The sequence below is a fragment of the Penicillium expansum genome, assembly GCF_000769745.1.
Source record: "Penicillium expansum strain MD-8 chromosome Unknown contig313, whole genome shotgun sequence".
In the NCBI taxonomy this organism is placed as follows: Eukaryota; Fungi; Ascomycota; class Eurotiomycetes; order Eurotiales; family Aspergillaceae; genus Penicillium; species Penicillium expansum.
The window spans coordinates 1-12,622 of NW_015971264.1; the positions used below are offsets into that span (position 1 = coordinate 1).

At 39.0% G+C, this 12,622-nt stretch overlaps 3 protein-coding genes across 3 annotated transcripts; 2 read left to right on the top strand and 1 right to left on the bottom strand.

The window, feature by feature from the left end:
- Positions 1-4,910: 4,910 nt before the first annotated feature.
- PEX2_091780 (putative dynamin GTPase) lies at positions 4,911-7,556 on the top strand (the record flags this gene model as incomplete). Its single annotated transcript, XM_016746448.1, has 4 exons — positions 4,911-4,962; positions 5,025-7,117; positions 7,167-7,308; positions 7,372-7,556. The coding sequence occupies 4 exons, from the start codon at positions 4,911-4,913 to the stop codon at positions 7,554-7,556; spliced, it is 2,472 nt and encodes an 823-aa protein (XP_016600164.1).
- Positions 7,557-8,401: 845 nt separating this feature from the next.
- Positions 8,402-9,210, bottom strand: PEX2_091790 (alpha/beta hydrolase; the record flags this gene model as incomplete). Its single annotated transcript, XM_016746449.1, has 2 exons — positions 8,402-8,725; positions 8,803-9,210. 2 exons carry the CDS (start codon positions 9,208-9,210, stop codon positions 8,402-8,404), a joined length of 732 nt encoding a protein of 243 aa, XP_016600165.1.
- A 525-nt stretch (positions 9,211-9,735) lies between these two features.
- Positions 9,736-11,073, top strand: PEX2_091800 (uncharacterized protein; the record flags this gene model as incomplete). Its single annotated transcript, XM_016746450.1, has 5 exons — positions 9,736-9,897; positions 9,958-9,994; positions 10,059-10,126; positions 10,208-10,581; positions 10,644-11,073. 5 exons carry the CDS (start codon positions 9,736-9,738, stop codon positions 11,071-11,073), a joined length of 1,071 nt encoding a protein of 356 aa, XP_016600166.1.
- Between the last annotated feature and the right edge of the window lie 1,549 nt (positions 11,074-12,622).

Sequence of the window (12,622 nt, forward strand, 5' to 3'; positions counted from 1 at the left end):
GAACTATATAGTTTATAGATAAAATATAATATAATATAATATTAAATATAGATTATTAAAGCTATTACTAGTTTTATAATAGATCTAAGTAGAAATTTCTATTAATTTTATTATAGATTTTTTTATAAATAGCCTTTAAAAGGCTATAAACTACCTTATTATTATAAATTAGCTTATAAAGAGTATTATTCTTATTATTATAGACTTTATTATAAGTAATATTATAGCTTAGATATTTATAGATTACTTTTATATATATTATAGGCTCTTACTTATAATTATAAGTAACTATAGCCCTTAATTTATAAGTAGTTTTTAAAAAGAAATATATAAAAGACTAAAAATCTAATAATAATTATTAATAGCTTTTTATCCTTAAATAGATAGTATAATAGAATAAGTAAATTAAGAGATAAAATAAATCTTATAAGCCTTTATAACCTATTTATAAAAGGATTAATCCTATCTCTTTTTAATTATAGTTATTATAATTAATAACTAAGTAGTATTATTAACTAGTTTAGTATTATTCTTTTTTATATATAAATATTATATTAACCTAATTAGACTAAAAGATAATAGAAACCTCTAAGGTTATAAAAGTAGTCTTAGATAAATAGGTATAGACTTTATAGAATACCTTTATAAAGCTTCTAATTAAATATAAATAGTAATAGTTACTACCTAGGATAAATAGTAAAAATAAGTAAACTATATATATTAGGTTATACTAGTCTACTATATAAGAGATAGAGTATAATTATACCTATAAAATATTATATCCTTATAACTATTAAAGAAACTAGACTAATTATATAAAAGGTATACTATTATTAATATTCTATCTTTATATATAATAGAGCTAAGTATCCTATATAGGATTTACTTTATCTTTTATATAGACCTAATATAACCTATAGTATTAGATCTCTTCCTTTCTTAAATTATAGATAATACCTAATCTCTACTAATTATTATTAATAATAAATTAGAATAAAAAGTTAAAGAGATCTTAGTTATATATATATAAAGGATTAGGAGAAGTTATTAATAAGAAGTATTAGTAAAATAGGCTAGCTTTATAGAATAAATATAGTAAAGGTTAGATAAATTAGAGGATTATATTATATTAGATATATTTAAAGAATATTATAGGAGCGCGCGAATAAATAATAGCCCTTAGGGAATATAGCCCTATATATATATAGGTACCCTCTATATATAAATAGATACTACTAGGAGGAGGGAGGTATTATAATAGGCTAGTACCCGGTTAATATTATATACGCGTACGTAACCTTCCTTATATCCCCTTTTATTTACATTCAACCCTACCAGCTCCCACTTCTCTCCTTAAGCTTTTAGATAACTACAAACAGCTTAGTTAGTTTGAATCAAGACTGGCTATGTCCCTTCACAAGTAGTCTATCCTATAGAAGCTTCCTTTTAATATAAAGCTTTTACTTATATTAGATTACTAGATATCTCTATTTTAATAAGCCTTTATAGTTATTATTAGCTATTTTCTTAACTAGGATTACGAATATTAAGAGATCCTTCTTAGATTTAAGCCTTTATCTAGATTTTACTTAGGTATTAATCTAAGTAATATAATTTTAAAGCTCTTTTAATAATATAAGATTATAGATTAAGTACTTATAGTTACTACTAATAATATATTAAATAATACTACTATAATATTAAGTATTTAAGAATTATTATAGTCCTTTAAATTTAATAATAATTCTATAATTATTTAGGTTCTTTATATTACCTATATTATTTAGCTTAATTTAAATAACCTTCTTAGTAAGATAAAAGTAATTCTAAAAAATAAAAGCATAGAAATAGATTAATTTAATAATTATATCTAATCTCTTTATACTAAATAATAAAAAAGAGAAATTATTAATATACTTAATAAGGTATACCCTTATTATTATACTTTTCTAATATACTAACTCTTCTTATTTAGGTCTAAAACCTAGTTATATATATTAATATAAGCCTATAATAGTAGGAATTATTCTATAACCTTTAGACTAAAGAGCTAAAGCTTATTCTAATCTAAGATATCTAAACTTACTAGAATTCTACCTTTCTAATACTCTAATATACTAAATAGCTCTAATTAACCTTTAATACGTTTTATTCCTAATATAATTAAGACTAATTTATATTAAATTAAAAAGAATAGTAATAGATTAAATATCTACTTTAGATTACCTAACCTTTCTTTAAATTTATAATACTTCTTTTAAAGATAAAGGATATTAGTTTTTACCTTATCTTTAGTATCTATAATAAACTCTTTACCTATTTTAAAAAGTTAAAGAGTATATTAAGATAAAAGAAAGTTACTTAAAAGTAGCTTATACTTACCTCTCTTAAAATAGTTAAAAAGAAGCTTTTATATTATTATAGAATAACTAATATAATTAATAATAATCTTTATATAATTAGTATTATTCTCTTACTATAATAAAAGCTTTAGTTTTTTAAAAGAAAGGACTAAAATAATCTAGATAATAACTAATATATAATTTATTAAGTAAGTCTTAAAGATTACTTTTAATCTTATATGTAATACTATTTAGATATATAATTAATATTAAAAGGCTAGTTATCTATTATAACTATTTTAAAGCTTAAGATAGAATATATAATAAAAGAGTCTTAGCCTTTAGTATTTAATAAATATAATAAGTTAAAGGAATACCTTAATAGTAATAAGTAGATAAAATCTTTTTATTACCTAACTTATATTAACTTTAATTCTAGGTATTATATAAACTCCTACCTATATTTTCTAGAAAGATTATTAGTATTAATTCCTTATTCTTATAAATCTTATATATAATATACTTTTTATACCTATTATAAGAGTAGATATAGAGTACCTCTTTAACTTTACCTATAATATCTATTACTACTAATAAAGTTCTTTAAATCTATTAATAATCTAAGATCTAATAATATTTATATATATATTAAAGTTTAAGATTAAAGATAGTTAATAAGTACTAATTAATAAATATCTTTTATATAAAAAGATATAGGTAAGTTAGAAAGAAAAGAATATAGATACTTATCCTTTTAAACCTATTAGTAATAATAATAAGGGTTATAATAAAGGATATAATAAAAGGTATAATAAGGTTAATAAGGATAATATTTTAATAGTTTATAATACTATTAATAAGGCCTAATTAAAATAATAATAGCGCGCTTTATTAGAGCTAGATAAAGGATAATATAAAGAGGAAGGTAAGCTTATTTTACTTAATATATAAAGTTAGTATTTAGGGAGGGTTTAGAAGTATTTAAGGCTTCTTAATAGTTATAAAGTTAAAACTCTATAGATATTATATATATATAATAAGCTAATACTAGTATAAAAGCTTAGGCTCTACTTATATAGTATATTTCTAACCTTAATTAGAAAATAATAGTAGAAAGGCTACTACCTATAGGGATATAATATATACTAATTATCTTAACTTCTCTAAGCTTTAGATAAATAGTATATAGGTACTATCTAATTAAATTAATTTAACTATAACCCTTTATAATATAGTATAGATCTTAAAATTAAATCTAATTATTTAAATTTTAGTAAATCTGTCCTACTACTAATTTAGTAACTTTCTAAAATCCTAAGCTGTAACTTAAATACTTAATAATATAGCTCTGATTTGTATATTTTATATAATTATTAGATCTTCTATGTTTGTTATGTTTGTCGGCCCTTAAAATGTTTCGAGGGCGGCCCTCTGAGGGCATATAAAAGACGTGCCCGACCCGCGGGCAGGAGGATCCTGCCCTCCGCCCGCAAAAGGCGGGTCTGTGGGCGGCCCTCGGAGGGCGGCTCGCGGGCGGTTATGAGGTCTACCCATAGGAGTGGTCCCATGGGACCAAATGGTGGGAGTTGGCAAGGTCTAGTAATGGGACTAGCGTGTTACATTTTATTGATGCAGCTTACTTGGGCCGCTCACCCCTAGGCTCAGCTCAGACTCAGTGAGCAGATCTGAGTGCTTATGTAATACTCAGTGAGCGGATCAGACCGCTCAGGGGCGTGCTCAGTTGTACTCAGTGAGCAAAAAGCGGCATGCACTGAGCACTAAAACGGAAAGGGAAAGCCAAGAAGTGGCAGCGGAAATCAAGTACATAGGTATCTTTTACTGATTAGGAAAAAGAATCTTGAAGAACTTTAGGTCAGTTTCGACCCGAGCAAATTGGGAGAGAACATGGACTATATAAGTTAGTGCTACTTCATGTCAGACTCGGTCATCCGGAATTATATAAATTTAATTCTAGAGAGATCAAGGTAGGGGGAAATAGTAATATGCGCCTGCAGAAGAAATGTCATTCTAATCAGCAGCACCGTGTAGCCACACCGTAGTGTCGACTATCTTCCATCTCTTCTTTTACGTGTAGGCAAGAACCTCTTGCGTCCTTTCTTTTTCCTGTCATTTATCATTCTCCAGCTATCCCAATTATTTTGCTTGCTTTCTTACGCCCCTCTCTCTCTGTCATTCTCATGTGCCTACCCTTGTTCTTCATCATTTTCCTTCATTCGCCCATCCCCTCGACCTCGATCTCACCCGTCTCCTCCTATCTGTCGACATCAGTCTATTTCTGTCTGCAGCCTTTGACTGTTGGATATCTCTTTCGCTCCTGATACGCCTATCACCCGCACTGGCTTTCGCTCTTTCGGCCAACTTGGTCTTGACAATCGCGCTTGTCTCAATTTTCCATCCACCCTCATATCCTCTGTCTTTCTTACCTGTGCCTTTTGGTATGTCTCACTTTGCCTTACGTTACTTCCTGAAGCCTGGGGCACCGATTTCTGTCTCCTGTCTTCCCCTTCTTCTGGCTAACAATCACTCCTCCAGACCTGATCCTCTACGATGGCAGGCATCTATGACCGAGTTCCGAAGTCGGAACCTAGTCCAGCAATTTGTGAGTTCGGCCTCTCTTGATAAATAAGGTCTTCTCACTGATCAACCTCCTAATTCCTCTAGCTGGATTAGCTGCTCGAATGCCTGTGTCTCATGGTCTACCTGTCGCCCACCCAATTCCTGGTTCCTCTCTGGATCATCTGACTATGGACATGAAAAACCTAGTCAAAAAGATTCAAGACCTCAGCCACTTGGGAATTGAAGACAGCAAGATCATGCTGCCCAAAATATGTGTCGTCGGTGACCAGAGCACCGGAAAAAGCTCCCTTATCGAGGGTATTTCCGAGATCAAGGTACCTAGATCCGAAGGAACCTGCACGCGATGCCCCCTGGAGATCAACCTTTCCGAAAGCAATGACAACTGGAAATGCGTGATCCACCTGTCACGCCGCTACATCTTCGACCCGTCGAAGGATCCGTCGAAGCGGATGAAAATGCCCAAGAAGTCAGAGCCACTAGGACCATGGACTGCCCTTGGTGGCCAAGATGATGAGCATTTCGTCACCTTGGAAAATAAACGAGAAGTCGAAGGGGCTATCCGGTGTGCCCAGTTAGCAATTTTGAACCCTAGCACAGATTCGCATGATTTTGTCCCCGGATCTAACGACATGGCACAGACATATCAAGTCAAGTTTTCTCCAAATGCCGTGCGGTTGGATATCTCCGGTTCGGGTCTTCCCAATCTCTCGTTCTACGATCTGCCTGGGGTGATTAGCCAGGCCGAACATGATAATGAACGATACCTGGTGAACCTGGTCGAAAATCTGGTCAAGGATTATGTTTCTCAGGAGCATTGCATTGTACTCCTCACACTTCCCATGACAGGCGATGCGACAAATTCTAGTGCTGCTCGTCTCGTGCGGGACATCAAGGGCGCAAAAGAACGTACCCTTGGAGTCCTGACCAAACCCGATTTGCGATCCCCCGACGAGGCATTTGACCAGTGGCTTGAAATTCTGGATGGAAGCAAGTTCCACCTCGGTCACGGTTATTATGTCATTCGGAACAATAATGACCCATTGGTCAGCCATGCACAAGCTAGGAAGGAGGAAGATGAGTACTTTGGCTCTTCACTGTGGAGGGATCTCTCTGCATTCGAGGGCCGTTTTGGTACTCGACAGCTTCAAACGGCATTGTCTGACCTTTTGATGCGCCAGATCTTAGGATCTTTGCCCTCCATCATTGCCCAGATTGATGAAAAGTCGAAAGCTATTGATGAAGAACTTCGAACTTTGCCTAATCCTCCTACTGAGGATGTTCAGCGGATCCTTTGGGCCAAAACCTCGGACCTTGAGCGGAAAATTCATGAACTTTTTGATGGAACACCCAGTATCGAGCACAGTTCCTCTCAGCGAAAGCCACTGCAGGAGCAGTGGAACAAGATCGTTATGGACCTCCAGACCGCGCTCGCAAAGACACGCCCCATCTTAGATGTTGCTGCGCAGAAGGACAACGAAGACTTGGCTGAAGTTGTTGATTCGGATTGTGAGATGAAGATTGTGGGCGCCAACACGTCCACACCGAAGAAAAGAAAATCGCCTGCAAGCGTTGCTTCTCCATCAGAGCCAGCAACTCCGAGAAGGACCATGTACAGCACCTCCCACTTTGAAGGATCGAAGTCTGCCCGAATGAACCTGCAATACCTCACAGAACTCAAGATTCGTTCAAATACAGTTGGTGTACCAAACCAGCTTGATCCACGAGCAATTGAAAATCTGAATAAAAGAAGCGTTGATCATTGGGGGAAGCTCATGGAGATTTTCCTGAAGGCTACACATAGCCTTGTGCACGGCATGTTGATTGAAGCGCTTGAGGACGAGTTCGCCCAGTACCACCAGACTGGGCTGTATCAGGAACTCAGCAGAATCTTGAAGGAATTTATGAGCAAGCTCCGCCATGCTCATCTTCAAATTGCCAAAGATTACTGCAAGTCCGAGCGCGAGATACCGTTCACAATGGCCCAAGGTCAACACCAGGTCTTGATGCAACAGGCTTCGAGCTCTCTGAGAGCTCGTCGATTTAATGCTCGCGCCAGTTGCTGGCTAAAGATTCGTGGCCATGATATGAGTGACGAAAGAATTTCTGACAAGATCAAGAAGATTCAACCAGAGCAACTTGGTCCTGATAGATACTCGCAAGAAATTGAGATGATGGCCGTAAGTTTCCTAAGGGGGATTTTCTGACATTTACTAACTGCGGTCATAGAGCTCGCTGGCCTACTATGATATCGCATCTTCCCGTTTCCTAGACGTCTTGTGCCAGTCCACTCACATGAAGTTGTTCCGGACTTGCCGCGCAAGTCTTGTTAATACTCTTCGTGACGACCTGGAGATCTTCGGCGATAATGGTGAGCATACACATTATATGTGTGCAGTATGAGGTTGGAGAATGTTGCTAATAGGTGACTTAGGACGTGCCCGTTGCCTGGACCTCATGACAGAAGACCCTGAACGCCAGCATCGCCGTGCACAGTTACTGAAGGAGCGAGAGAAGTTCAGCAAAGCTCAAGAATGGCTGGACTCCGTCCGAGATTCAGACGTTGAAATGGAAGATTCCGACCCAACTCCTCTCGCAGACATCAAAGAGGATTGGTAATTTTTGAGGTGTCTGTGTTCTGTAGTCCTCGTGGCTTCTACTACATACACTGGCGTTGACTGAGCCAAACGTGGGCTCGAAGTGGCTGTTCTGGAGGAGTGCCTAACAATTTCAAATATGTTTCGATTGTGGTGGAGTGATGGAGATATTGATCAAGTGGAAAAATGTAAAAAAATACTCAAATAGCAGAGCAAAAATACAAAAAAATTGTACCGATTAAAACTAATTAAGAGCGATGTTTTTCTCATGTTAATGGAGCTAGTCTGCATAATGTATTTCACTATTCCATACTGAGTCCACCGTAAAACACATATTAAATGAGATAGTATTTTTCCAACTCCCTATAGAAGCTAGATCTCACCTAAAAACCCTGAAACCATAAAGAACCCCCTATATATACTACCATTGTTGAGATATCAAGTCGTAATTTATGGCATTTACTATGTGATTTGTAGTCTTACTACTTCGCCGAAGTTGGTTATAATCAACCATACACTAACTAGCTTGAGTACGGATTCGTATGTTGATCCAACGGTATAATCAACTGCCGAAGCGATATACAGTCTATGTACCAAGTGCCGCAAGGGGTTCCAATCATAATTCTTTTCTAGCGGTTGCGGAGTACATTTGGGGGCGGTTGGGGGCGGTTGTCTCACATCGATGTGGGGGGCTTGAAACGAACAAGGAAATAGATTTGATAGCTGCATTCTTGCATTTGTATTCGCTCGATCGGTACGGAGGTTGCTCCGTACTATATTAATTAATATAGACGTGGTAATTTGAGAATTATCTTTCGAAATGCAACCAAGTTCATCGAGTCGGTCAAATTATAATTGAAAAATCGCTCATGCCTTCACGATCTGTTGCAAAACCTCGGCTAGACGATCCGGCATACTCAAGAACGGCGAATGAGAGCTAGGCAGCCGATAAGTATTTTCCGGTCCACCCATCTTCGAAGCGAAAAGTTCCTGGAATGGGGGCGGTAGGGCCCGATCCTGCTCACACACGATATAGGCGCAGGGGATCTCACTCCAGGGCTCAAAAGTAGACTCGCCGGAGAACACAGCACGCGAGGTGTGTAGTGCTAACGAGTTCCACTTTTCCTGCTTGTCCAGGGAAATATCCTGCCAGCCAATGTCTCCGGCGCCATCTGCCAGAACGTAGTCACCCTATTCACTATTCAGCTTTGTCCTTTTGCGGCGCCTATCTCGTTCCAATTGACTATTATAGTCCAGGATAGGCTTACCTCGACCTTCATCCAGGGTAGATAGTTTCCTCCCAGCATACCCAACAAGCTTTGACCCTTGTCCAGAGCAAATGCAGCCAGATATACAACCTTCACAACACCGCCAGTCTTGCCCTCGGCTGCACGAGTCGTTTTACCCAGTCCTTCAAGAGACGAGGAAGCAACCACGCCGCCATATGAGTGTGCAACCACAACCAAGTCCCGTCCCTCGTCCGCAAGCTTTGTCAGAACACCACGCAGGGAGGCAGCATCATCAGATAGTGTCTTGGTGGGCGGCTCAGCGCCAATAGAAGGATGCGCGGGGCACTCAGAGGGAAACCCGAGAGCTTCTAGATGGGAGCGAGTAGCATCAAAGACGGCTGGGATGACCCAGGCACCTAGGGAAAATACGATTGTCGGGTTCGTCATTGATCCAGATTTAGATGATGAAGTAAATATAGTATTTCGAACTCAACAAACCTCAGAAACGAAGACAATTTACGAAATTTCAAGGGCGGGATGCTCGGCATATTAGCGTACTTTGGTTAAATCGCCTATTGTCTCTTAAAACACCGGGATAGAAATGCGGCACATGTAACCCATGCCCGTCCCCGATGTGGATCATGTGGCGTGATGCGATTCCTCGGCCAGCGGTAGCGTAGTTAATGGCGCAAATCAATCAATGAGAATCAGGTCTTTGACATTTTCCCATTAGGGCGTATGCAGGTTTTAATGAATCAAAGTTCATAGCCCCTAGCTAACCCTATTTAGGTAATCCTTGGTAATAAGAATTACCTAAATAGGCAATAAATTTAGGACTAACACATTCACATGGCAAAGCCTACGTACAGAGTAAAGGAACCCCAATTTTATTTATTTCGGATCTAAAATCCCTGCTTCTTCAATGTCATTGCTCAATTGCTAGATGTTTTGCAAGCGGGTCATGCGATAACAATGGCTTCCAGCAATGTGAAGGAGAGTACTCAGCCCAAGCAGCGAATTACGACGATTGTTCTAGCTGTGTTGGCCATTTTCTTTTTGATACTGAGACTAGTCGCTCGGCGCATGAAGCACATTCACCTAGGGGTGGATGACTGGACTCTTGTTGTGGGATTGGTGCGTAGCTCTTCCGTTGGCATCCAGCATCTATGATATTCTTATCTAACCCCATGCTAGATATTTGTGTTAATTATTGCGGGAGTCAACCTCGCCTGTCAGTCTCCGTTGCGCATCAAGTAGCATGCTATAAGTGTAATCTGAGCTAATTATATTGGAAGGTATTCAATATGGCATGGGAAAACACACTGTTACCATCCCTATTGATAAACAATCCACGGTTTCTAAGGTATGAGAGATAGATCCATGTCTAGCCAACTTCAGACCTCAATCAATGGCATTGACTAATCACATAATTCGAGATGAACAGTTGGTCTACACTTTTGAACCCCTCTATATCACAACAGCTGGTATCATAAAGTTTGCTGTACTGCTCATGTACTATCGAATCTTCCCTGTCCGCTTCATCAAAATTGGCGGTCTTATCCTGGGCGGAATCACCCTCGCTTGGGTGATAGGCATGGATCTCCTAGCCATATTTCAGTGCTGGCCGATTTCCAAGGCCTTCAATCCCACACTTCCTGGTCACTGCATCGTTCTGAAGGGGGCACTGATTGGGAACGGTGTACCAAATTTTGTGGTGGACATATTCATTTTGGCTATGCCGGCAAAACTCATTTGGGGGTTACAAGCAAGTCTATGGCAGCGTGTATCAATTATATGCGTGTTTTTGACAGGAAGTTTGTACGTGCTATATGTGTCTTCAAAAATCGGATGTTTGCGTATATACTAACGAGATTGAATAGCGTCGTGTTTGCGAGCATCTATCGCTTCAGCCTCATTTTCATCTTCGATATAAACGACGTGGCTTGGACTCTCGCCGACGCACAAACCTGGTGTGTTGTTGAGACCGCCGCAGGCGTCATTTCTGCCTGTTTACCTACCATGACCCCAATTGTCAAATATTTTACCAAAGGCGTGGTCTCGACCGCTCGCTCGCTCTCAAAATCGAATCTGACACAGTCCGAAACTGGAGTTCTTTCACGGGTTGATACTGGCCCGGCAGATTTGATCGTTGCGGATAACAACGTCACGGACATAGCCGGTGACGTTTCTCGTCGAAGTAATGGGAACTATGGGCTGGCAGATATGAGCCCTAACAATCGAGGGAGCTTACATCTAAAAGGCAAGGGTTGGACGATGATAAATGCTGAAGTTGATAGTGATTCAACCTAGTTTTTGACGTTGTATATCTAGCTTCTCGTATTCACCCTGAAATACAATGAAGAATTCCTGTAAAACTATAACAGATTATGAACCCTGGAATAAAGGGCTTGTGTCATCTCTAATTACTTTAAGAACTATCTGTGCAATACACCAAACTATAGCCCAGGTACAATGTACGTAAAATAAACTGCCTATATGAGTAGAGCAGCACATTGTTTCAGAGTCGCCGAGTCTGTGTTTCGTACGCACCACCAGCTTTGTATGCATACTAACCACATTGACCTACGTTACAAGATACTAGCACCTACAAGCAGGGAAAAACCAGCCGAGGCGAGCATTTAATTCTTAGCCAATGCATATATCAATCACAGTCCAACCGCATGTCGTCCTCCGCCATCTTCTGGGCAACGGTTTTGTCAATATTGAAGTCCACCCCATGAACTCGTAGCAAGTAGGCCAGGAGATGTTTAGTTTCGGATAATGGTTGATCTCCCAAGTCTTTACCTGCCCACTCTTGCCAGGTAGACTCTTTGGGCATTCGAGGGTAGTTGGACATATTCGCAAAGACTATCTCCGCGCTTTCATCCTTCCCCGTAGCTTTCCTGAGCAAGCTCTTGTTTCGTTTCTGGTAGCATTTTGCACAGGCAATTCGATCCCGCGTGAGGCTAGTGTCTTGTATGCGATCGAGCAACTTTTGACCCAGCGTAGTCCAATTGAATAGAGGGTACCGCAATCTTCGCATCTAATCTCCAAGTCCTCCAAGTGGGTTATGGTAATCCCAAAACATCCACTATATCGGCCCTTCACGCGACATAGGTGGATATCCATTCTTTTAACTCCGGGTGCCAATATCGTACAAATCTCCACTCTTTGTTGGAATATGGCTCGCTTATCCTTTTCCGGAAGGGACGACGGCAGTGCCTGCAATCGCTCCTGCTCCAGAACTCGTTCTAGAGGTTATCCAGGTTTTTTCTTTTTCCACCACGACAAGCAGAAAGTGGTCGACATCCAAGCAGGAAGGTTAGACCCTTCGCAAACTGCACATGTGCAGTTTGCGTAGTTAATCTGCTTGGCTGCCTTGTCCGTGTCCCTTTTGTGTTGCATCCCACAAACCGAGCGCCAATTGCCTTCAATCCTTTGTCCGTGAGTGTTGTAGGCACAGTGCCAGTGCCTATTTGTGTCTTGTTTCCGACACTTTGCACATTGTCGTTTTCTCTTCACGAGTCGACCAGCTTGGTCCTTCAACAAGCATCATGAATTGCCCAAGTAGACGAACTAGCCATTTTGTATTCGCACATGGAAAGTCGATTCCCTGTAAGTGCTCTGAAAAAATTCCAATATGCCGGTAACATGGTATAAGCCTACCTACCCTGGCGTAGCAGTAGAGATACATCACTCTATTACCACTATATCTGTCAAATACCGCAGTAGTGGTATGGGTGTGGTTGGATGAGTTGTTTTGCCTTTAAGGGGTATGATAGTGAATATAAGACGGCAAATGAGAGCTAGGGAAAGATCAGCATGTTGATCACAAGTAGGGAGAGATGGAACCACCGAC